Below are 27,341 nucleotides of genomic sequence, written 5' to 3' on the forward strand. Positions count from 1 at the left end.
CTTAATCTATAATCTCCCTTAAAGGTATAAGTAGAAGGCACCATGTAGAGCAAAAAAATCTTATAACATTTTTTTTAAATTCAACTGTTTGACCAAAAAAAGAAAATATATTTTGGTGTGCAAAAAGAAATCTGTCAACGACGTGCAGTACGAAAATCTAAACATATACAGTCACAACTTTAATAAACAGATAGTTGGAACAATCGTGTTTAGTGTCACTGCGAAAATGTTTTTGATTTGTGAGTGTCATATGTTGATTATTTATGGAGAAGCGCAGTGTAGCAGTAATTTAGCTGTCCAAATTTATGTACATCAGTATCCCGAAAGATCTGATGAATTAAATGTAGAAGACGAGATTTTAGATGCTGGGGATAATAATCCAAATGTAAGTACAGGAACAGTGGCTTAAATCATTGGCATGTCGACAATGTTGATCTTAGAACATTTTGGGAATAACTTCTACATCCATACCACTATCAAAAATTACAAGATTTACACCAAGGTGATCTTCCTCAAAGATTAACATTTTGTAGGTTTCAAGATAAACTCGTCAGAGAATCTGAATTTCCATCTAGTGTTATGTGCGGATGAAGCATGTTTGACAAGAAATGGTGTGTATAATTTTCATAATTACCACATACGGGGTAACGAGAACCCTTATTTAATACGTAGGACAAATTTTCAACGAAAATTTAGCATAAATTTACCAGTTGGTAAAGTATTTCTTGAAGACGTGCCTTTGCAAACACGCCGTGAAATGTGGTTTTCCCGATGTTGTTACTGGAAATTGTCCCAGAATGTCAACAGCAACTCGTCCCCATGAGTCCCGGTGATGTATTGTTGAGTTTTCCCCTAAGTCTCGTTTTGGGTCCCTTCTTCAATGTACACAGGTCACATCGTTTGCAGCATTCTTCCACATCTTGCCGACAATTAACCAATAATAGCTCTCATGGACTCTGGCCAGAGTCCTATTAATCCCAAAATGCCCCCCGGAATGGCTATCATGGAGATCTGAAAGCATGTTCTTAACACATAACCTTAGGAGAACAACTTAAAGCCATGTTTTTGTTTCATCTGGACTCTCGCATTTACGAGTGATGACGTCATCTAGCAGACACAAGCTCACTGAAGCCAATAGCCCTTCACTGCTTGCCCATATTTGGCAATTTCTTGTCACTGTGGTCGAGCTCAGCTATCCAGTCACTCACTTCTTCTTCATGTACCATGTCCCTTCAGAACGTTGGTTACCATCATAGCTATCTTAATTTTATTCACTGCCACCCTAAATAGCATGCTTGTATCAACACCATACCAATCTCGCAAGTTCTTCAACCATATTACTGAGTATTTTGGTTTTCCGTACGTTCAGATCCAGACCTGCCTCCCTACAACTCTCAACGACACTATCAAGTAGTGTTTGCAGATCTTCTTGACTAGAAGTTAGGAGTACCGTATCGTCCGCATATCGCAAATTATTGATGACTTCACCGTTCACAAGTATTCCTTCTTGTTTTTCAGAAAGTGCTTTTCTAAAAATTCTTTCGGAGTAAACGTTGAAAAGCAGGGGTATCAAAAGGCATCCCTGCCGTACTCCTCTTTTAATATTAAGAGCCTGTGATTCCACACCATCCACTAAAACTGATGTTGTTTGATTCCAATATAAATTTGCAATTATTTGAACGTCTCTGCCGTCCAAGCCAATGTCTTTTGGAGCTTCGATCAATATAGAGTGCTTAACACGATCAAATGCCTTTTGGAAGTCAATGAAACAACAGTATATATCTACAGATATATATCGACATCTTTGAGCAAGTACGTTCATTCCAAACAGTGTCTCTCTCGTTCCAAGCCCGTTATAGCCACTCACGGTCTATCTTTAAATCTGGATATTTTGTCTGCTGACGGTCTAGCTTTTGATCTGAATCTTTCGTAATCTCAAGGACTAGCTTTACATCTGGATCTTTCTTCTGCTCACAGACTAGATTTGGATCTGGATCTTTCTTCTGCTCAGGCTAGAGGTTTTCCTCGGTTAGAGCTTCTTCATTATTTCCGCCCTCTATGGAATCGGCAGTTGCACTCCTCGCATGATCTCGAGAGTCCGTAGGCATTCCCATGACTTCTTCCTGCTCGGTGACTATTGAGAAGTCCGCCGGCATCTAAGCTGTCGCTGCTTCGTCTTATTGTGGATATAGGTCTCATAGTTCTTTTGTGCGTCCTCTAGGATGTTTTGGAGAATTTCGATAGCCTTACATCGAAGTGCTAATATGAGAGCTGTTGTCTTCTGTTCATATGTCCATCAATTATTTTGTGCAGCGGCTTCGAATTGTCTTTTATACATTGGCCAGGAGGTCTCGCCGTCAAATGTAAGAGGCTTAAGTATTCCGTTGATAGGGAAACAAATCACTTCTGCTTTACCTTTAATTCTCAGTTGCTTGCTCTTTTCAATTTCTAGGTGGATATTTTCAAGGTCTTTTCTGTGCCAACTAGACCTCTTGTTATAAACTTCTTTAATGATGTCTTCTTTTGTTTCTTTGATTTCTCTTTTCATATCTTCCTTTGTCTCTTTGATTTCTCTTCTCATATCTTCTTTACTCACTGTTGATGTTTCTATTTTGATATAAGACACACGAGCAACTCTCTGTCTTCCTGACGGCGTTTCTCTTCAGCTTTCTTTTCTTACAGACGACGTTTTTCTTCAGTTTCCTTTTATTCCTGACTATGTCTCTCTTCAGCTTCTTTTTCTTTCTAACGACATATCCCTTCAGCTTATTTTTCTTCTCTTCGACGTTGTTCCATTGCGGCAATCATATCTCTAATTTCCTTCATCTAAGGTCCCACTTCTTGTTTTGACCATAAAAATTCTCGACAATAACTCCTTTCACTTAATCCCACTTTCTTGTGGTACCAATTGTTACGTTTTTGTGTGAGTTCAGAAATTAAGTGAAGTTCATAGTTTTTAGTTTAACTAATTTTATTTAACCCACTACTACTACTACTACTACTACAAATAAAAACTCACTAATAATAACTTAATAACAAATATCTCATTAATAATAAATTATCATATATCGCTTTACAAAATAAACACTTTGCCTATCGCATAAAAAGTAAACTTCAAACGCTGGATCACCGCCTTAAATAATCAGATCGTAATTTATAGATTTTGCGTTTCTATTAATACTGATACACAAGAACTGCTGACTAGAATTTTCGCTAAAGAAAAGAGCTTCGCCTAGTGAAGTACACGTAATTAGGGCCACATAACAATATAAAATAGGAAATTTACCTATTATATATTTGCCATATATTATAACGTATTATAAAAATATTTATATATATATATTTACTGAAAATGTATTTTAATAAGACCTTTTCATTTTAATAAAATATTTAAAATTGTTGGTATACCTATACAAGCATACCTACCGTATTACATCTAAATCCGAACCAAATCCAAACTTCGGATATTTGAATCTAAACTTTTGTTAAGTTAGAAGTATAACCTGCGGCTGAACTAATTCTTTAGGGAATTTTTTATTTTTGACTTGCTATTTGTACTTTTTTAATTCTTTTAATATTGTCAATTAGCATAATATTAACAGAAAAAATACTTTTATAGTTAATGTTATTAATATAATTAATTCTTTTGCAAACGTGATTTGTCTTACATCATCTCAAGCGAATGCAGAAAGAAAATCGATAAGACTCGGTATCCAGTGTAGTGCATGTGCTGTGGACAAAAAAAAAATAAAAAAAGCACAGCAGAGCAGAAGTTGAGACAAGAACACACAATCGTTGCTGCGATTTGACCTCTCACATTTTATAACGCCCAATATAACGACGGAAGCAGTACTTAAATTAATTTAATTGCTTAATTGTAATTGTGATTACACCAAGATGAATGGGAATAGTAAATTAGAAGATAAAAAGGAGTCGCCAGGCAGTGGTTCATATAAGCCTGTACCAGACAAGGAAATGGAGGGTATGTATTTCAGTGAAATTAAGAGAAAACCATGTAGGCACACTTTCTTTAGTTTTAGGAGATACAGTTATACGATCTAAAGGTGTAAGTAAGTCCAATAATAAAGAAACCGATGGAGCAGACGAGAGAATGCTGCCCAAAGAAGACATCAAAGTGTCCCCAAACTCAGAAATATCCTTAAAGGATGTGAAAATAGTAATGGGGGAGAAAAATGGTGATGCAAAACTCGACATTGGTAAGTAATAAGAAAATTTTATAATGACCTGAAAAAAACCTTTTCTAAAACTAAAATATCTTATCTAAAATATAGGTCTTCCTAAAAGTCTTTGCCACATAATAATGGCAATATGGCATCCATGTTCTTTCTCATAAGGTGTATATTGATTTTTGGTTTCCAATATGTGCCTTTTATTATATATTGATTTATTCTTACATAAATAATAATACTTAATGATGAGGTTAGTTATTTCATTACCTCAATCTGTTTTGGAAATAATTATTTGGAATATTTAGGAGATACCAAGCAGTAATTTGTTTTAACAAAAATATTTCGATTGATAACCTTTCTCTTACACAACTTTGACTAAATATTTATAATACAATATCTATAGTTCTTTCCTTGGACCTGTGTATTATTAATTAAGTTTATTAAATTCCACTCAAAATATAGGTACTAGACTCACAAAGCAGAAAACATAGACATAAAAATAATTTCTTGCTCAACATTCATTTTATGTAACAAATAGTTAGGCATTGTCTTTTAACAAAAGTTTCAACTTTAAACAAATACAAAAAGCTCATCCCCTTTGGAGGTCTTGCCAGGATACCATAAAGACAAAAATCCAAATATTCTAGTCGAATATGAAGTCTGTTTTAGTCTATAGATGGGAAAACTGGGTCGATTTTCACATTTGGTCCCATTGAAGATAGCTATAAGTGAGCTGTCAATTAAAGTTCATAGAATTCATGTTTTTTTAATAAATCGGGAAATAGCATGTGATTTATAATTAATAAAAATCCAATAGAACGTTAACAAACTAACAGTAAAAAAGAAATTCTTTAAAAAAATAATAAGAATAGTATTCAGGTACTTTCCACAGGCATCTGGTGACCATCTGTAACAATCTGGCAACTGGTGGTTTGAGGATTGCCAAATCTATTAGCTTATTATCAAAGGCAAATGCAAAAAAATGTTGTAATAATTAACTGCAATTAATATGAGAAGAAACGAGTATTTATTCGTTCGTGCTGTATATAAAAAAATAAAAAAATTGCATAATTCATATAGTAATATAATAAAAATGTATTTTTGAAAGCTTCTCTATTTGTAATTGAAGCCTACAACATATACATTATAAAGACATGACAACACAGTCAAACGTCAAAAATTTGTTTTGTGAATTTAATTCACAGCTCCTTTGTAGCTATCTTCAATGGGACCAAATGTGAAAATCGTCCGAAAACTGGATCTGGAAAGTGTAAAAAACCCTTATAGACAATTTGCAGGTCTTTGTTAACAAATGCCTAGGAAGAATTGTTGATCTTTTTTCGCCTAACACCATCAGAAATGATGATCTGATACACCTGTTTGATAGAAAAGGGATAGAGAAAGAAATAAAGTCCAGATAATGGTGTTGGATTGGCCTCACACTTTGCAAAAATAGGTTCTGTCTTGCAAAGCCAGCCCCAGATTGAAATCCCAAGGAAAAAGCAAACTTTGAGAAGATCAATTATGGACGAGATAAGAGGTCAAAGAAAGGTGAAGGTCTTGGCAAATAGAACTCGATGACCAATTTTAATTGTTAATATGCTTATGACAGAGTATGCGCTCATTTGTACAATAAAAATTCAAACTTGCAAAAATTTGTGGCATAAATCTTGTTTCTCTCCCTTCTATGTAATAATGATATATAAAATTTTATTTAGAAAATTTAAAAAGACACCTTTATTAAAAAACTTTTAAGAAAAGAAAGTAAAAATTTCTATTAGGCCTACTTTTTTGAGAGATCTAAAAATTCATTTGTTTGGTAATTTTGAGGTTTTAATAAATGTTTAAACAATGATCCCCTAAGATTAAACTGATAGTTTTATGAAAAAAAAAAACATTTCTTTTCACCTAAACCTTTATTGGTAAAAGGTCTTAATTTAAAGCCCAATCATACAAAAATAATTTATTTATTTTTTATTTTGATTGGGCTATTTAACAGTTTATTAGGATATTAAATGGTTTAGATTTAAAAGCGAACATTTCTTCTTTCCTAACTTTTACTTAAGATAGTCCTTGTGTTCACAGAATAACACTAGTTCATATTTAACAATTATTTTCAACTGATGTATGTCAAAACACCTAAAAGTTGCTTCAAAATTATCAAATAATGAAGAATTGTTTACTTTTTGTTTTAAATATTGATACTTATAAGTGTAAACATAATATATTATTATTCTTGCCCCATATTTTATTATTTTGTTCATTTCTATAACAGTAAAAGTGGTTTCTAACATGGATAATGCTGTTGAGGAATTTCAAGGTATTCTTAAATATTTATTTAATTTTTATAAAATATCTAAATGTACTTTCGACCTAATACCTAGATTCTTAGATCATTTTCTTCGTCACTAGTCTCGTATATTATGTTAGTTGTCACAAATTTTGTTTACTTGCTAGTTTTTCACTGTTTTGTACCTTTTTCAGCTTTATGCCTACAATTCTAGCTTTTCCAATTCTACTTATATGGTAATTTTAGGTATATTTTGATTTGTTATCCACCCATTTACATATTCCACAATTTTATGTTCCATAGGCAGTTCGTCTGGGCCAGGTTCTTTCCCATTTTTCATATTTTTGAGCTCATATGGTACTTCTCTTGTTATCTCTTGTCCATTTTTTATTTCTTTTTCAGAGGGTAGTAGTCTGTTTCTCTCGCACATGAATAGTTTTTCGACATATATTTTCCATGTCTTAAGTTTTGCTGCTGTATTCATCAATATATCTTCATTTTCATCATTGTCAATACATTAGCATTCTTTTTTATAATTACCCGTAATTTCTTAACTATTGTATGATCTTTTTAAAACCAAATTAACAGTTTCTCTTATTTTGTTTACAGTTGAGCCTAAGGCCACTTTTGGTGGTATGACCAAGGAAGAATTGATGAAGTATGCCAATGACCCATTTTGGGTACGTCTCCGTTGGTTCCTCTTCGTTACTTTTTGGTTACTATGGGCGGCTATGTTGATTGGAGCTATTATGATCATTTATGCCGCTCCCAAGTGTGATCCTCCACCACCGAGAACCTGGTAAGATTTAAGTTTATATTTCAATTTTTAATTTATATAATAAACAATTACATCATAAACACTGAAAAAGCTATAGAGAGAAAACTTAAAAAATTTGAAATTGATAAAATGTTTGCTACACTTATTAGTTTTATTATAAGTATGTTATCCTTAGTGGCACACCTTTCATACTCGTAGGTTACATTCATCTATATAAAAAGCAACTTCAGTAAAGATTTCAGGACGATCCGCTGAATGTTGAAAAAGTTATGTAGGGAAATGTAACTTATTCTTTAAAATACATGCAGTAAATTCCGCGATTTTTAAATGAAATTAACAATTCTTCGTCTTACAAACTATTAATTAATTAAAAAAATATAGCGCGAGGACATTCTAGTATACTGTTAAATAGTATATTTTTATTGAAAACAATTTAAAAAAATCATTTTAATCTAAAAATCAAAAAGTTGTCTGAAGGGAAATAAGTCATCTATGAAGTTAAAAATAATGGAGATTTCCTCATATATATATATATATATATATATATATATATATATATATATATATATATATATATATATATATATATATATGTACATTCCTGAGAGTCCTAAGAGGAACATAGGGCTTCCTATGTTCCATGAAGTATCTCTAGCAAACTCTATTTCTTGCTAGTGCTTTGATTTCAAGCCAGGATTTTTCCATTTCTTTCCTTTCCTCCAGTGTTGTCCTTTTATAAGTTTTCTTGTCAGTCACACTTTCTGTCGGTCCTCAAGATTCCAATGCAGCACTGTACTGGCAATGTCATCTGGTGTCTACTAAGTGTATGGCCCAGCCAGCTCCATTTTCTTCGCCTTATTTACTTTATGATATTTTCTGGTCTGGTTCCATAAATTTTCATTACATATTTGAAAATTTTAATTTCGTTTTAGTTGGGTAAATCCTGGAAGAGTTAGTAAAAAAATGATTTTTTGAAATTATCTAGGCAAATTATTGATGGATTTGAACTTGTGAAAATTCAAATTAACTGTCTCTTTATAACACAATAGTTTCTCAGTTCAAAAATTGCTCTTAAAAATACTACATTTTCGGACTTGGCATTTGTTTATAAAAAAAATAGAACCGGTCTGACCTTACCTGGATACATATTTTTCATTAACTGTATCTCCCCTATGACTTAAAACGATCAGTTACCTGTAATTTATTTTTTTTTACCTATTTTTTTCTCTAAACTGGGTTAAATCGATAATTCTAATTCTCAATGTGTAAGCCTTAATTTTTGCATATTTCTATTTTTGTTCACTAAAAAATCTAATCCACTATTCTAAATTTATAAGGTAGATTAAAAAAATATGTACATCGATTCTACAGTTCAAAGAATATATTCATAATTTTAATAACAATGTTTATTATCGACTTATGTAGTAGATAAACTTGTTATTAAAATACAGTAAACTCCATGAATATTTTATACTTAATTCTGTATTTTCCACTGTAAAATATTAAAAAAAAATAGATATTTCAGTGTTTTCCACGAGATAAGATTGTTGTCGGCATGTTTATTTCATATGAATTTCTCGTCAAAAGTTATGAATACACGATTCTTTTCAAATGAATGTTTGAAATAATTACTTATTTTCAAATAAATTAACACCGTGCATCTGCTTTATTTCAAAAGATGTCTAACTCAACATTCTTGTAAAAAATAAAAAAATTAACAGCGAGATAATCTCTTGCAACAACTGTTTCATTTAAAAAACTATAACAATAATTTTTTGATTCGTAGTGTGTCCTTCACGACTAAGAGTGTGTGACATTAGACGTGGCGATAACTTTTAACGATCAATTTATATCTACAAAGAAATTTATTTGATTGATTTTTATTTTGTGGTTAATACATTTTAATATAATTGAGTTAACACAAATAAATTAACTAAATGATTTTCATAGATATGAATCAAGGTAATGGGCTGACAAAGTGAACACAATTTACCTGTTTGACCACAGCAATTGGTCGTATTTGTAGTTTGCAGAACGAAGAAATTAGGAAAAAATTCCAAGAACAAATAAAGGGAAAACTATCAGGACAGAAAGTAGGACAAGAAATAACAGTAGGTGGGAACGACTCAGAGAAACGATTCAATCAACAGCCAATTTAGCACTACTAAAACTCTTTCAAAGAAGACAAAAAGATTGATATGATAATGATTGTAAGAGAGCGATTGGGGAGAGGAATAGAGCCAGAATCAATAGCATAAGGAAGAATAATTTGAACAATTTGAAACTATATGCTGAAAAGAGAAGGGAAGCAAAGAAAAGGGTGTACCTGGAAGAAAAATTAAATAATATTGAAGAAGATTTTGTAAATAACAAAGTCAGGAACTTCTACCAATAAATAAAAAAAGAATGAAGTCAATATAAAATCCCACCGAAATATAAAGATGAGAACTTACATTTAGTAGGAGGAATAGATGAATTTTATACCTCGATACATAGTTTTCATTAACTATGCCTCAACCCATGTGACTTTCAGCTATTAGATGACTATAATAAATTTTTCTGTGAAATATCATTTTTCATTACTAGACTGGGTTAGTTATTAGACCAAGCGATAAAGGTATAACATAGGAAAGTTATATGAAAAGACTTAGGAAACTAGATGTGTCATTGTTTTTTTTTATCAGATGAAAAATCGTTACTTTTGTTTGTTGCAATATTGTGAAAAAGCTATATATATATATATATATACAGGGTGATTGATTATTGTGAGGAAGCTCAGTATATCTGTTATAGTAAAAGATACAAAAAAATCATGTACAAAAATTGCAGATACCTTTACATATTTTAAAAGTTGCTACAATCTTACGGGGTGTTTCATAGCAGCATGCCAGATCAAAATTATATTTCTTTGTAAAAGGGATCCCATGTGTTTTATTTTAATTTTGAAATCTACTTCACACTGTAAGCTGTTATACTGGGTGTTTAAAAAGTTAGATCAAAGGAGTATGAGAACAATACTCTATTTCAACGATAATTTTTTAATAATTGTCAAAAATTTTAAGAATGATTAAGTTTGATAATATTTATGAAATAGAATTGAGGATATGTCTAAACTCAATTACATTATTTTCTTGGTTTATTTTAAATTGATCAACCTATATTTTAATTATAATCGAAAAATGCTATTGGCATAATTAAATTTTTATGAAGCAATGTTTTTATTGCAAATTTAAGCGGAAAATGAGCTTTTTTGTAAAAACTGGAGAAAAGCTATATAATCTATAATTTTCTATTTTTAGGTGGCAAGTTGGACCTTTGGCAACATTAGATCCTGATGCTAAACCTGAAAGTTTAGATTCTCTTAACAAAGACATTAAAGGTAAGTGTTAACACGAATTTTTATTTAAATAAAAACACAAGATGCAGGCAAGATGCAATAGATATAACGTTTCAAAAAACAACCTATACATTACAGGTTTAAAGTATCTTTCGAAGTGGACATTGGTTCACGAGAGGGATGGGTAGAGAAAATAGCAGGCTGCGGGGTTATACCTGGTACACAGGCGGGTCTAAAACTGTAGGAATATTCGGTAGTGGTGGAAACGGCATAGCATAGCCAAATTATATCGTATCTTAGGCTATTATAAATGCTTTAATATACTTACAGGAATTATTTTAAAGTAGGGAAAACTTTTGTATTGGCAATAAATAAATAAGTTCTTAAAAAAAATGCTTTACACTATCAAGACACGACCTAACGATTAACAAATCAACAAACCAAAAAACAGCTTTGCACAATAACTACTGTAACTCTTCATTCGACGGACGACGGAAAGGAAACACGAAGTGCGTGCCTGTTAGCCCAATAAAGTACATTCATTTAGCAAATTCCCATCTGTAAACACACACGTGTTGATATTCCCCTCTCATTCGTCAAGAGGCTATTAAATATAATTTATTGCCTTAAGCCAGACGGATTCTCATGGTACAGATCCAAACTTCCCAGTCTGTTTAAATTCAAATTGTAGCGTGTTGGTTTTTAAGTTAATATATTGTGTGTTATAGTTATTGTTAAGTTATTTACTGATCGTGTTATTTTTTAGAGTTTAGTTTAAGTGTGATTTAATGATTAAATTTCAAGAAATTCTTACACTAATAGTTTCAAAAGTAAATATTTTTAAAAATCATATGATACACCTCAGTACGACCCTGTTTGGCTTTCACGTGCGTCTGTTGACAATTGGGAATATGTAAAATGAATGTAGTTTAGTTCGATAATTTATGACCAATAGCCAATACTTTAGAGAGTGCCAAATTCGCTTTCAGTTCTTCTTCAAATATTCTTCATTAAAAAGGTTACCAATCATGATTGAAGCCTGTATTACAGAAGGTTTAATGCTGATTTAATAAATAGAAGACTTTGTAGACCAATAAAATTTGTGATGATTCGAGTTTCCAAAGTACTTTCTGTAGGCGAACTTGAGGGATTTTACATACGGTGATCTTGAAAATATGACAAAATATATTTAAATAATTCATAAATTAATATTAAAAATTATATTTCCAGGTGTAATAATTGTATGGCCAGAGGACTCATATAAACCATTTGATGAAACTCACGACACCATAAAACTTATTAAAAAAGCTAAAGAATTAGGCACGAACATTATTGTAGATTTGGATCCAGCAGCTACTGATCTGTGGTATACAGAGAGTGAAAATTCAAATGAGACCTTCAGTGATTATTATATTTGGTTACCTCCTTCATACAAAAACGGTGTGTTGACACCTCCTAATAATTGGGTAAGTCAAAGACAAAGATATTTTATTTCTTTTTCGGTCCATCATTATCTCTAATACTGGTAGTACATAGTATATAATCAGGCACGTTAGCCTTTATATTTTGTTACAAACTCCGATACTTTCAGACTTCTAACGCATGAATGATTTATTTTTAATATATAGAATAGGCAAAGTAATTAAGAAGTAAGTATAGATTATGTTACAGCTTGTAACGTATCATAATACTAATATTTCTTATTTAATAGTACAGAGTACCTCTCTGTACTATAATTCCCTTCATTATATTTATTTGTAAATGTATCTTTACTGCAAAAAAGGTCGAGATTTCGTTAAATGTCTTTTTTTACCTCATAAATCTCTCAAATTTTATTACCTCAGACTCTTTCAAAGGAAATATTTACATAATGAGGCATTCCGACGCAATATTTTCGTACAAAAAAAAAACAACTCCAACCGATTCTTTTGTTTACACCTGCATAAATTAGTCCATTTTTTATTTACACAATACTCGAAGTGCCAATCTTCGTCGTCAGTAATCTATGTTAAAAATTCATTTTATAGTCATGAAGAATAATTCAAGCCATACATCTGCATTTTTCCTAAATAAAGGTGTACAATTACATTATATTTTCACTAAAAGGGTTCTTAGTAGTCGATCACAAAAGATATTTTATTTCTTTGAAACTATAAGCCGTGAGAGTATTCTAATAAACTGTCACCACTCTAAGAAATGTTGTCACCATTGTAGAAGACGCCTGTCTCAATATCCTTGGATGCATCTACAATTCTTAGGGGATACTTATCCCTGCGAGCGGGGCAAGGCTTACTGGTCCCACTAGTCTGGACTGACTGGTTTCGCCCTCGCGGATTTACAAGAGGGTAGGGAGATTTGGGAGAAAGGGGATTAAGGACTTCTAGGTCTCAGGTCCTGTAAAGAGCGAGTCTATGGGCTTGCTTTAGAAGTCGGAGAACTGCATAAGCAAAAAATGTGTATCTCTTCTAGTCTCTACCTGTAACGGCCGGGAAGAACAATAAAACCAAATTTCGAGTTTACAATGTATTAAATAGACTGTATACTACAACTAAGATAACAAAATATCAGTTAAGACCAATAATGATTCGATCAGGAGCGAATGGAAACGAGAAGAGACAAAGCAAGGAATTAAAGAGTGGACAATTCCGTATTCTTGTATATTCCTTGGGTTAGTATATATATATATCTTAGTTACCTTCGCGTATTTAGGCTCTAACTAATGAATACGCCTCCAGTCCTACAGGAATTCAAGATCAGTCAGTTGAAGTACGGCGCGCTATCACGAACTTTCGAATCTCCAGATACCGGCACTTATACGTCACACTACCCCGTCGAGTTACAATAGTGCGCTCACTGGCTGCGTATCGTCTCGGGTGCCCGTGCTTCTTGCGTGGAGCGCTCTCAAGTGCCTCCTTCTCACTGGTCTCCGCTGGCCCGCTTCGTTCGGTTTTTTATGAGCCCGTATTCTCAATTTCCGATCGTAGTACCAAGGTCGAGTTATTTTTTTTTGCTGACTGAGTCCCCGTGTTATTTTCCAGCGAAGGTCTATGTTTTTAAACGTGATTTTTTTTTCTTTTAAACAACCGTGGCGACCTGATATTTGAGACTCGTGTAATACACTTAAACTAGGTCGAGTTTTCAATCTTTGTTTAATGTAAAATGTATACATTAACTATGTTACTAACTAGCTATGAATTATTTGTTCTTTAATCAATTGGGACTATATAATAATTACTTAAATAAGTATTACTCTTTTCTAGGCTAACTACCCCTTAATTTTTTCTTCTTTATTTCCTTGCTATGTTTACATTACAGTATCACAAAAAAATCTCCCTTTGTTTAGTAACAAACATTCATTCTCTCGTCCTACAAAAATGGTAGAAAGTGACTAATATTTTCAATGTAAACCTTTGCGAGTTTGAGGGGAAAGGAAATCGACGAGTCAAAGGCGTGCCTGTACGTGCTTCGACGAAGATTAATTATTCAGAGTCTTTCATAATGAACCACTTAAATGTTAGATTCTTGGAAAAAGGACATCCACAACGGATCTATATAACACATTATTTGTTACATTTTAACTTTTTTGTTTGTTTCCAGAACTATCTAAACAAGAACTCGTCATGGGAATATTCAAAGGTTCGCGAACGATTCTACTATGCTCCATTAGGCGTTCCTCATCTCAATTTCCGCGAAAAGGCAGTCGTACAAGAATTCTCCAAAATTATAAAGAAATTCATAGGACATGGTGCGTCAGGAATTCGAATTAGAAATGCTCCATTATTGCTGGTAGATCCCAAATTTCAAAACGAAGCCAAATTTGAACACAAGGATGGTGTCGAAATTGGGGATCCTGAATTCTTCACTCCTACCAAAACTATGAATTTATTGGATCTTGGCAAGCTGCTGTTGAACTGGAAAGAGGTTTGTATATTTTAATTGACTTTATTTATTAGGAACTTTTTCTTATCAGTGGCAAGGAGGTCCGTGTCGTCAGCATATCGGATGTTTTAATAGGTTTTTCATTCACCTTTATTCCTATGTCTATATCTTCTAAGGCATCTTGAAAAATGCATGCAGAATATAAATTGAACAGGAGTGGCGAAAGTATATACCGCTGTCATCGACTCGCTTTAGAATTTGAATATCCTATGTTGTCCTACTTCCTAGTTTTATGTGAACTAACTGGTTCCAATATAAGTTCTTGATAATAATAGATAAATGTTTAATATGTGTTTAACCAAAAGTCATTTTTATACAGATGTTACCTATTTTTTAAAACTGAGTCTATAAAAGATCCAAATCAGCTTCAGAATTAAACGAAATATCGCACAATATTTCACTTGTACAAACTTTTTATTATTTTTAAAATAGCAACCGTGGCAACACTGCCCTAAGAGCTTATGTTTGTCAAGGTTTGCGCGTTAAAAAAGATGCTGGACAAGAGAAACTCAGTGTATATGCATGAAACAAGTTACATGTCAATTCCATCAAGTTATACAGTCCACAATTATTGTTTCAATGTTAACCAATGAACCATTGAAAATAACATACACCACCTATACCAAAAATAAACAAAAAATCATTAAACCAACTCGTCATATCAACAAAAAGACAAAATTTTTCATTCTTTCTCATTTTACTTCCTTAGAACCCATATTTTCAATTAAATTTGCGATGCTAACAACTGTTTCATTGTTTTACTGAATTAATTACTTTAAAATCTTTTGTACCCTTTTCAGGTGGTAAAAAATAATACAGCGGATGGCCTCTTAATGGTAGCTGAAGAATTGGGTAAAATTCAATCTTACCAAGTTAACGACAGCTTAGTGGTGGATCTGCCTCTTATGACAAATGTGTTCTCCAAACCCAATGTCACAACCATCGTGAATCGATTAAATCACACATTCAAAATTGATAACGTCAAATGGCCCCTATGGAAGGTAAGTTACTTTGGTAAAAAATTAATTTTATTGAACTCATTGAAAAAGTATAATACTTTAAGGTCAAGCAGAAACATGGGCTACATCGTTTATTTACAGTTTTAGATATAGTTTTAAAAAAAGCTAATCAGAATATTGCTTATCATGTTATAGACCTGTGATGTTTTTCTTCCATTGCCTCACATATTTCATTCATCTATTATAAAATATTCTCTCATCCACTTACTATTTTTTATTCGGTAATTTTTATAATAGCTTTTAAATTCGTTCCACAGTTCTTCGAGATGTTATAGTTTTTCGATATTTAGTCCATATAAATAACGAATACCTTGCTAAAATAAAAATTAAAATTGAAAAAGCATGTGCGAAATATATAAAAATGAAAAAGTTTCATTGTAAGGGAGGTTTGACATTAGTCCTAAAATACGATTGACTAAATGTTCCTTATACAATGTGTTATATTGAAATTTAATCGTGGTAGCAGAAGTCGTGATGGATAACTAAGTCAACATTCTACCCCACGTAGTCAAGAGAAGAATAAATATGTTACTGTGGAAAGAGTGAAACAACAACGCACCGACTAGACTTTGATAAAGAACGGCATTTACTTTAAGATGGCCACTGAAGAGAATAATCAATCTATAGTTAATGGTGCGCAATTCGACAAATTTGGTTTTAAGTGTATTGGAGGTTGCCGACATTTCAGGTCTCCTTTATATTAGCTGTGATTTAGTAATACGGTTAATCATTAAACGTTTTACTTTTATTTATTATTTTATTAATTTAATGATATAATTTTGCACGTATTTTAAACTAACTTGTATTTTATTGATAAACAAATTCATTTAAGCATAGTTTAAGATTCTTCAGTGCCTTTCTTCCACCTCTTTCTATTACTTTCATTATTATAACTAACTTTCGATTGTAATAACTATTTTATTTTATAGGAAACAAGTTCTTCTCTTCCACCAGACGTCATCAGTATCGTGACAAGTCTTCTTCCAGGAGCAAGTTTGGTGAAATTAAATGATACTATAGACCACCAGCTTCTTCAAATTAGGGAATCGCCTTCGATCATGAGGGGCAATTGTGACATGTATGCAGTCAGCAATGATACCGTATTTGCTTTTGTCAGGTAATATAAATTCTGTATATTTTTATATTAATTCATGGTTTCGAGTCACTACAAATAACGGCAGTTTTTTAGAGGTATAGAACTTTAACTCCATTAACGGAGGTTGGTGACAACATTTCTAAAAGTTTCTCTGTCTTTTGCAACGTGGAATAATTCGTCTGCAGTCATGTTTGTCCAGTCTCGAATATTTCGCAGCCATGACTTCCTCTTTCTTCCTATTCCCTTTTTTTGCCATCGACTCTACCCTGCATGATGACCTGCAGAAGACTAAATTTATCATTCCTGTATGTTATGTGTCCCAGGTATGCAGTCTTGCGTACTTTTATTGTTCTCAATAATTTTTTGTCTCAACCCATCCTTCTCAGCACTTCCTCATTGGTGACCCTGGCAGTCCATGGAATTCTCAACATTCTCCAGTATATCCAAAGTTCAAAGGCTTCAAGCTTCTTAACTATTTGCGCTTTTAACGTCCATGTTTCTACCCCGTACAATAGTTGGGACCAGACGTAACATTCAACAAACATCAGTTTCAGCGCAGTATTCAGATTTTTGTCACAGAACATTTTCTTGAATTTTAAGAACGCTGCCCTTGCCATTTCTATTCGTAACCTGATCTCTTGGTCTGGATCTAATTCTGTTTTGATGTAAGCTTCCAGATATTTATATTTTGTCACTCTCTCTATTTGATGTCCACCAAGGGTTAGTTGTTCATTATTTATTGGACTCCTTGATACTATCATAAATGTGGTCTTATCTATGTTGATGTCAAGTCCCATTTGAATGCATTCACTATTTATTGCATCTAGTAAAGTTTGTAGTTCTTCTATACTCTCAGCCATAATTACCGTGTCATCTGCAAATCTCATGGTGTTTACGATTTCTCCACCAATTCTTATTCCCTCTTTTCTTTCCCATAAGGCTTTTCTGAATATGACCTGTGAGTACACGTTGAAAAGCGTCGGAGACAAGACGCATCCTTGCCTGACCCCTCTCGCAATCGGTATATTATTTGTTTCTATATCGTTCACCTTTACTACTGCTTTCTGGTTCCAGTATATAGCCTTAATAAACTCAATGTCTTTTTTGTCTAAATTGATGTTTTTTAATTCATCTATTAACTTCATATGCTGCACTCGGTCAAAGGCCTTCCTAAAGTCTATGAAGCATCATATGTATGCTTGTTATATTCCCGACATTTCTACAAGAGTACCGTCAACGCAAATAATGCCTCTCTTGTACCCATGCGTCCTCTGAAGCCAAACTGCGTTTCATCTATCTGCTCCTCACATTTCTTATAAATTCGGTTTTGAACAATTTTCAAGAGAATCTTTAAAGGGTGACACATTAGGCTTATCAATCTATAGTCATTACATGCTTTGGGATTGTTGTTTTTTGGTAGAGAAATTGACATCAAAGTGACCTAATTCGAAAGATAATAATTTTCTATGTCTATGTAAATATGATCTCTGGCAAATGGCTGCCGCAGTTGACTCGAATGTAGTCCAATCTAACGTTACAATCGATAACATTTGTGGCTGTATATAAGCAATAACGTGGCGAATGTTGTGCTGCAAGTCTATAATCTTTCTGGGTAATCGGCGTAGATTGGTAACTTTACATACCCCCACAGAAAATAGTCTAGTGGTGTTAGATCGGACGATCTTGGAGGCCAATGTACAGGTCTCAAACTTGAAAATATGCGGTCACCAGACATTTACTTCAATTAATCGATTGTATCATGAGCGGTGTGATACTTAACGTCGTCTTGTTGAAACCACAGCTACTCCACTTCAAGGTTATTCGATTCAGGAACCGAAACATCAGTGATTATGGCTCCATAGCGTTCACCATTGACTGTAACGTTATGGTCAGCATCGTTTTTGAAGAACTACTAACCAATGATTCCACCACCCCATAAAGCATACCAAACATCAGTTTTCTGGATATAACGGCTCTTAACATAATATGATTGAGTATGACCTTCACTCCAAATGTAGCAGTTTTGCTTATTAACGTAGTCATTCGACCAAAATAAACAAAATTCGTTAATAAAAATCAGGATTAAGAACAATCTCGTTTTGGACACAATCTTCGGTGACCTTGTTCGGTGATGGTGTACCTTTAATTCTCGCACAAGTTGGATTTTGTAAGCACAGAAACCCAAGATGCGATGGTGGATGGACACATTATGGTCTTCCTTCATGCTACGCTCTACAGCAGCTATAACTTCTTATGTATGCATTGTACGACGTACCATTTAGAGTAAACATGATGCGAAAATGTTCCATCGTTAATCGAATTTATTAATTCTGTGATGAACGATTTTGTGTGCCATACGATGGACATAGTGTAGATACGAATTTCGAACAGAATCATGATTTTAGAAATAAATTTGTACAATTTAGAAGCTTTGTAGGCATCATTCTATTCGTGTTGAAATGTCAAGCAAACCTAAACATAAAACATTTGACAGCTGTCAAAATAGCTGACATCAAAGAAAAATTTTTTTAATTGCCAACTTAAAGTTATATACCTCTAAAAAACGTTACTATAAAGGTTTAAATAATCTTTAATTAAATTAATAAAAGTCCAATTACGTTTTGGTGTCTCTAAAAAGTATGTAAATATCTCGATTATCATAATCTGAATCATCTGTGTGTGTCTCTTACCCGTTCATTTATGCACCAAACTCTAATGAATCACATAAAACTGTTGGTGCTGGCTACTTATTATATCACTCTTACAAAGGTTCATTGTATTTGTCTTTTCTTTGGTGATAGGTAACGTGTCCCATTGTTCTTGATAATATTACGGCTCCAATAATATTTTTTTGGGGTTAAATGCCTTTTGTCTCTCCTCATTGTTTTAATTTTTTTTAACATATTCATTTTAGAAATGAATGTGATCTGGATTATCTTTATAGTTAATACTCAATACAAGTAATTTTTTAACAGTTTACGTCCATTCATCGGTGTCTCCATTTTTATTTTTTATTGATAGGATTTTTAGCTTTTTTTTTTTTTCATAAAAACAATTTTCTGGCCCATCTCTTAATGTCTTATTTTTACTATTTCCGTCTATCTGAGAATGTACAAGGTACATACACTCGATCATAGGGTGGCTCAAAAAATATTGGCGGGAATATCTAGAGTTTGAACAGGGAACAAAACTTTTGAAACATTGACATTTGACTCTGACTCGAAACCATGGAATTAATGTTTATTAAAGACAATAATAAACTGTTTATAACGTTTCACGCTTACTTGATGATTTAGACAAAGGTATAGTATTTCTGAATTTAAATAATAAAGCCATAGTTCAAATATAGAAACGGTTATTATTTTTGTTAGGAATTAACTACAATTATAGTTTAAACCAGAGTTTCCCAAACTTATCTAAACCGCGACCCCTTTTTGCTAAAAAATTTGTTCGCGACCCCCCAATTTCCCCCCACTCATTTATTCAATATTATTTGACAGAAATATTGTGCCTAATTTACAATTATCTGATGGTTTCTCAAATTTAATTTTACTTTACTGTTTAAGTTTAAATCAAAAACAATTATTTTATTTTAATACAATTATTTTAATGATTGCGATCTGTCCCACTAGTAATTAGTAGTAGGTACTTCTGCCAGAATAGCATTTACAATAAAAATAAATAATAAGAAGTCGACTGCACATTGTACACCGCGACATATTAGCTTGTGTCTACATCGCAAAACTCTTCCATGATAATCGCGAAAGCGCTCGCTACTAGATGACACTCTGGAACGTTCTCGTAGCCTCGTTTTGGCTTTATATAAGCGGCCATGCGCAACGAAACCTCAGTTCGAATCCAAACAGCCTATGGTGGCGAACGCGGTGTTGAGTAATGAGTAAATATTTTACGATTTACGTATTCTCGTTTACGTATTTACATCTACGATAAATTATATACGTCTACTTCGACATTTAAATAGCAAACATCCAGATAAAAAAGACGAGCCCGTAGAATTCTTTGAAAGAAAGCTGAACGTCCTTCACAAACAGCAAGACAGTTTTCCCTTGGCAACCACTACTAATGAAAAAGTATTATTAGCAAGTTATAAAGTTGCTTATCGTGTTGCCAAAACTAGTAATCCGCACACAATTGCTGAAAATCTGATTTTTCCAGCAGGTGTTGAAATGGTACATATAATGTGTGGGGAAAGAGAGGCTGCAAAATTAAATACAATAGCTCTGTCAAATAATACTATCCAAAGAAGAATTAGTGATATGGCGCTCAAGTGCAAGTTGTGGAAAATCTGGCATTCAAGAAGATATTTTATTTTGTTCCCCAGTGGAGACCAATACCACTGGAAAATGTTAACTCGACACTTTTGTGAAACGTACACGTAAATATGATATTGACTGGGGTAAATGTATTGCTATATGCACAAATGGCGCTAAAGCTATGACAGGACATAAATCTGGTCTTGTCGTCAAATTACAAGAAATAATGCCTAATGCCAAATGGAGACATTGTTTTTTACATCGAGAAGCTCTTGCGTCCAAAGTTTTACCTCCTGAAATGGACTGTGTTATGAAAACCATCATTAAAGTGGTAAATTCCATTAAAGGAAAAGCTTTGCAGACCCGTATTTTTAGAAAAAATTGCGAAGACATGGGCGCTTTATTTGAAAATCTCTATCACACCGAAGTAAGGTGGCTTTCAAGGGGCAACGTCTTAAAAAGTGTATTTCACTTAAGAGCAGAGCTTTTAATGTATTTGAAAGATGAGAAGTCCCCATATGAAAATCAATTTTCCGATCCTATTTGGCTTCTGAAACTAGGTTTCCTTGCTGATATTTTCGAGCAATTAAATATTTTGAACAGTAATTTACAAGGTCGCGACATTAATATAATTACAGCCACAGATAAAATTAAGGCGTTTATTGGGGCGTTATTAAGGCGATTTATGGTCCACCTCACTTGGCAAAAAACAACTCGATTCATTCCAGTGCCTTCAGGAAATTATGGAAAATGTATCCAATTACAGTGCTACAAATTTTGAACAAGTTTTTGCTGACATGCATGTTATTTTTCTCAATTTAAAACAACAGCTCTGTGATTATTTCCCCGAAGAAATTCAAAACAGTTACGACAGTTGCAGATGGATACTAAATCCGTTTTTAGCCGATTCCTTTCAGCATGTTGAAATACCAATAAGCATGAAAGAAAAACTTATTGAAATATCAAGTGATGGAATGTTGTGGTCCGTGGAACGGACCAATTTTGGACCGAAAAGATGCAGGAATACCCCCAGTTGGCGAGTGAAGCTGTAAAATGTTTGGTTCCATTTGTAACATCATATTTGTGTGAGTTAAGTTTCTCGTCTATGACTGCCATTAAAGCAAGAGTTAAAAATCGTCTCATACTTGAAAATTATATAATTGTGTGTGTCTCAAATACACAGCCTAGATTTGAAAGATTAGTTTCACAAAAACAGGCGCATAGCTCTTGACTGCATTAAGATTATAATATTTGACTTTGTTTTACTCTTTTATTTTTACGGACTTTAATATTTAGTTTTATATTTCGTCTGATAATTAATTGTTAATTTCTATTTACGGCGTTGTTAAAATAAAAATACATGATCTAACAAAGTGGTGCCTTTGTCTTATTTTGAAAATGTTCGGCGACCCCCCTAGTACCTCATGGCGACCCCCCAGGGGGTCGCGACCCCCACTTTGGGAAACACTGGTTTAAACTATATTTGTTCGGAATATTCTTACAATGTATAAATTATTGATATTTTGTTTGATGTGGAAAATCGAGTTTTGGGTGGTTTATCGTTAACCCCTTAATGTACTGGTACTACTGGTAATTTTGTATAAGCTCGGCTGGAAGACGGGCGACCATTAAATTTTAATCCTTAAATTTTTCAAGCCCCTGCGAATGTGGTATTTGTATAGAAACGTATAAATGCTTAAATAGTGGTTTTATTTGCCCAGCCAGTGTTGAGTCATTGTAAAATTATATTTATTTACTTACAATCAATTTAATTATACCACCGGTTTGGCATACTACAATTTGCTATCCATCTTCAGGTCTAACGGTACCTGGTAAATTAAATGATGCCGGTACAAGAATTATTAATTAGTGATTTGGGAAACATAGTTCAAACTATCCTGGATTGCTGGTGATGGGTGATCATCGGTTTTATTGTAACTGTTTAACATGACATCATTTAATTTACCAGGTACCGTTAGACCTGAAGATACATAGCAAATTGTAGTATGCGAAACCGGTCGTTGGTCGTATAATTAAATTGATTGTGAGTAAGTCTTATTTTATTTCTTTTTACCTATTTATATTTATTTATCTAATAACTCGCATTGATAATTGATAGGGATTCAAAATTTTCTTATTATACAAAGCGTTAGTGTATCTGAAGCGAATGATGTTTTTTCTTTACTCTTAGAACCATAATGTGCCTTATTTTCATCAGAATTGTTTGGTAAGTGAATTGTGTATTATAATAATCGGGCAGATATGTACGTAATATCCATTTTTTATTTTACCAAATTTATTTCATTATAATTTCTATAGGCAGCGGAATAAGACAAGTGGATTCATTGAGCCCCATGCTCTTCAATTTGATCATAGATGAAATCATCAGAAGCGTTAACAAAGGAAGAGGATACAGAATGGGAAACAAATACTCTGTTGATAGTCTGCAAAGACTGGTCCACAGATTTAACATAAGAGCAAAAGAATTTAATATGACAATCTCATCTCAGAAAACTAAAACAATAGTAGTCAGCAAAGAACCAACCCGATGTAAAATAGAAATTGATGGCATCATATGGCGAAACAGACACATTAGCACTGAGATGAAGTCAAGAATTTATAAAGCCGGTGTAAGGCCAATAAATATGCCTCAGAATCAAGACCCGACACAGCCACAACGCAAAGGCTACTGGAAACGGCAGAGATGAGAGTACTGAGAAGAATTACAGGAAATACGATGTGAGATCGAAAGAGAAGTGAAAACATTAGAAGAAAATGTAAAGTACAGTGTATAAATGAATGGACACAAAATAGACAAAAAGAATGAAATAACCACAGAAGCAGAATGGAGCAGACCCGTGTAGTCAAAATAGCAAGAGATAAGTCACCAATCGGCAGAAGAAGTATCGGACGACCGCTCAAAAGATGAAGTGACAACCTTCCATAGAGGTATTAATCCGCCAATGGACAAGCAGAATTGCTTATAAAGAGGAAGAAGATTATTTCTATATGTCCCCTCAGTCCGCAGACATAATCAACAAAAAAACAAATACATACGGAATTTTTCGTGTGAATCACAAAGAAAAAGTTGAAGAATGGAGAAACGATTTTGTTTCTTCTTCTTCTAGTGCCGTCTTCACTAATATAATAATTTGCAATATAACCATTGCAAATGGTTATATTGCAAATATAACTTAAGAGCGTCTGTGTGTTTAACCCGGTCCAGTCGCGAATGTTTTTAATCCAGGATATTTGTAATCTACCAGGACCCCTTTTTGATTCGATTTTACCCTTCAGAATCAGCTGTAACAACTCGTACTTATCATTTCTAAGTATGTGCCCCAAATATGCTGTCTTTCGCCTTTTAATGGTGGTCAAAAGTTCTCTGTCTCTTCCCATTCTGTGCAACACCATTTCGTTCGTAATATGATAGGTCCATGGTATCTTCAAAATTCTCCTAAAAAGCCACATCTCAAAAGCTTCCAGTTTTCTCATTAAGTCAACATTAACAGTCCAGGTTTCGACACCATAAAGAAGAATAGAGTGGATATAACATTTGGATTGGACATTTGGATTTTGTTTCAAATGGGCTAAAATGAAAGGATAAGAAAGACGTTTATCTTTCATGCACGGTTCATAATCCACAAATGGAGGCAACAAGAAGAAGGGATAGAGAAGGAAATGTTATTTCTAAACCGAAAGTCGTCATTGACTATAATGATACAATGGAACTACCGAACCACGAGACAGAGGAAGAAAATAATACAAAAAATATTTTTTCATTTATTGGATATTTCAGCATGGAACACATTTGTGTTGTGTTAAATGTTTATATTACTATTATATGAAAGAAAATACGATTTAATAATTCGCCTCACCTCAAGTAAATTAAAGGTGCTACGTCACTGAAATTATCTTTTTTTTTTTTTCAATTTAATTATATACGATTTTCACTTAAAAAAAATTCGATCATTTTTTGACAGAAACTTAATGTGTACATTAAGGGGTTAATATCTTGGTCATATCAGAAATGTTTAAACTATTAAAAACCTGTGCATCTGATAACCATTTATTTGTTCAGCAAAACAAAAAAAATATGTTACACAAAAATCGCGGACCAATGAGTAAGTCTACAGATAACGGTAACAGCGTGGTTCTGCTGCAGAAGCAACAATCTTATTTTCTAAATACGTTTTATGTGATATATAGTTTTATTCTTAATTTTGAATTGTTTTTTAGGGAAATATCAGGAAATCCAGGAGTTCTCGTTCTTCTAAACACAGGTGATCAGAAGGTGACTTTAAATGTCAAACAAAACATCGCCGCCTTGTCCGAATTAGACGAGGTGACAATACAATATTATAGTAAGAACTATAATGAAACTAGTCATAAGGACATTAAGTAAGTAAATATTTCTGATTTCTTTTACGAGGTACGTGGTACGATATTAATCTAGCTTAGTAAAAAAAAAAGAAAAGTTTTTGAAGCTATTTTTCTCATTTCTTTTTTAATTTTTATCAATTTCGAAAATAAATTTCGCTCATTCTTTGCAAAACGACATTCTTCTAGCCATTTGTTTAAGTTTGGGAACATGATATAGTAACACAGGGCTAAATCTGATGAATACTGTGGATGTTTGATCAATTTGTATCCTAGTTGGTGTAAGTTTGCCCGTTCAATAGCCGCCTTGTGAACTTTTGCTTGTCTTTATGGAAGAGTATTTTTGCGGCACTTACCAATCTCTTTTTTCAAATCGGCGTCGAAACAATTCAATAAAATTGCATAGTACACACATTTATTGCAATATCTTTTTTTCAAATTATCAATCAGAATATCTTTAGCATACCATATAACAATCATCGCTATTTTTGTTATTGATCGATGTTTTCCTTCCTTAGTGCAGAAAAAGGACCTACGTCGCTTTTTCTGCACTGGTTTTATTGTTCCTTTGTCACAGGCTCATAGAAATGGATCAATTTCATCAACCTCTACTAATTAGAAAAATACTCATCTAATGAGTTTTAGCATTTATTTAGCATAAACGTGTTCATGTTCTTATTAAAATGCTTGTGCGTGATTTTATTGCGCACACTCACTTGACGTGTTCAGAGTACGTTGATCATTTTTAAGGTATTGATCGTTTCTAAGGCACCTGGACGAATCATCAAACACACTCTTACGACCATGAACAAATTCAGTTTTCCAAAATTTCAGTATTGCTAATGACAGTTCAGACTCCATACATTGATTTTGTACGGCAATTTTTGCCTTTCGAGTAAAGGTACTTGTTAAATAAGCAATATTCGATTTTTTCCATTTGTAAGAACATAATAAATTTTGTATAAAAAATATGCATGAAAGGATTGTTTCATGCATATTTTAAAACACCGCATACCATATAGGTTAGGTATACGTGCTCAGCGCGGTGAGAGCGAACCGAGGCAGCTTTTGCTTGACATCATGTAATGATATGTGTATGACAGATATCAAAATCGAGACCAATTCATTCGCATGAAACGCCATCTCTCAAGGACTAGATTAATATCAAATCTTCCCATATTGTTTCATGTATATTTTGTGTTCATATTAACTGATTAGTATTATTCCAGTTTTGCTTCAAGCTTAATTGGCTTTATGTACGTATTTGTTTGTAAATACATCTGACTGAATCTCTTATTTATTTTGCAGTGCCAAGAAAGATTCGACGGATATACCGATATCACCGAAATCTGTGTTGGTTCTCCAGTACGTTCCAAAGAAGAAGCAGTAAATGGAGGCAGAAGGGGAAGACTGGTTATTCCGAAATATTTAACAATTTCAATTGCCATTAAAAATATTTATGAATAAATGATAAGCAGCAATGTTGTAGTTTTTGTATTGAATGTAAGTAATAGAGAAAAGTCAGGCATTGATACCTTCTGGTGTACAGCGCCCTCTAGAAATTACATTCTTCATTTTAAATAATAGATACTAGCTAAACTGAACAGAAAGTGGAAATATGTACCATTAAAGTGGATAAAAAGTAGATAGAAATATTCAATTCCTTGAATATATCAATACAAAAGAGCCACAAACCAAAATCACAGTTTTTTCTTTTATTTTATATCATTTATATGCAAGTTAAATATTGCTAGAATGGAAAATTTAAAGAACTTATTTCATAATTTATTTTAGTCATTGTTTTTGTCATTAATTTACGTAGATTTTAGTAAGATTCTTACAAAAAAATATGACATCAGTCTATAAAAATAACAAAAGTTAATTCTAAAACTAAATAGTAGTATTGGAGTTACGAAAGTCAAGCCAAAAAAGAGTTTTTAAAAAATTATTTTCGTAACAAAATTTATTTATTAGGAACGTACAAGTATGGTAACAACTACAAAATCCAAAAATTCTTAATCTAATTAAACGCTGGTAT

The 27,341-nt window shown here is 33.0% G+C and overlaps 1 protein-coding gene across 1 annotated transcript; it reads left to right on the forward strand.

The window, feature by feature from the left end:
- Positions 1-3,516: 3,516 nt before the first annotated feature.
- On the forward strand, positions 3,517-26,784 carry CD98hc (CD98 heavy chain). The gene is made up of 10 exons (XM_072534393.1): positions 3,517-3,982; positions 4,035-4,217; positions 7,090-7,279; positions 10,558-10,637; positions 11,826-12,061; positions 14,193-14,516; positions 15,335-15,535; positions 16,483-16,670; positions 25,163-25,324; positions 26,612-26,784. Exons 1-10 carry the CDS (start codon positions 3,898-3,900, stop codon positions 26,691-26,693), a joined length of 1,731 nt encoding a protein of 576 aa, XP_072390494.1. The 5' UTR covers positions 3,517-3,897; the 3' UTR covers positions 26,694-26,784.
- Positions 26,785-27,341: the final 557 nt, after the last annotated feature.

The sequence above is a fragment of the Diabrotica undecimpunctata genome, chromosome 6 (genome assembly GCF_040954645.1).
Source record: "Diabrotica undecimpunctata isolate CICGRU chromosome 6, icDiaUnde3, whole genome shotgun sequence".
Classification (NCBI taxonomy): domain Eukaryota; kingdom Metazoa; phylum Arthropoda; class Insecta; order Coleoptera; family Chrysomelidae; genus Diabrotica; species Diabrotica undecimpunctata.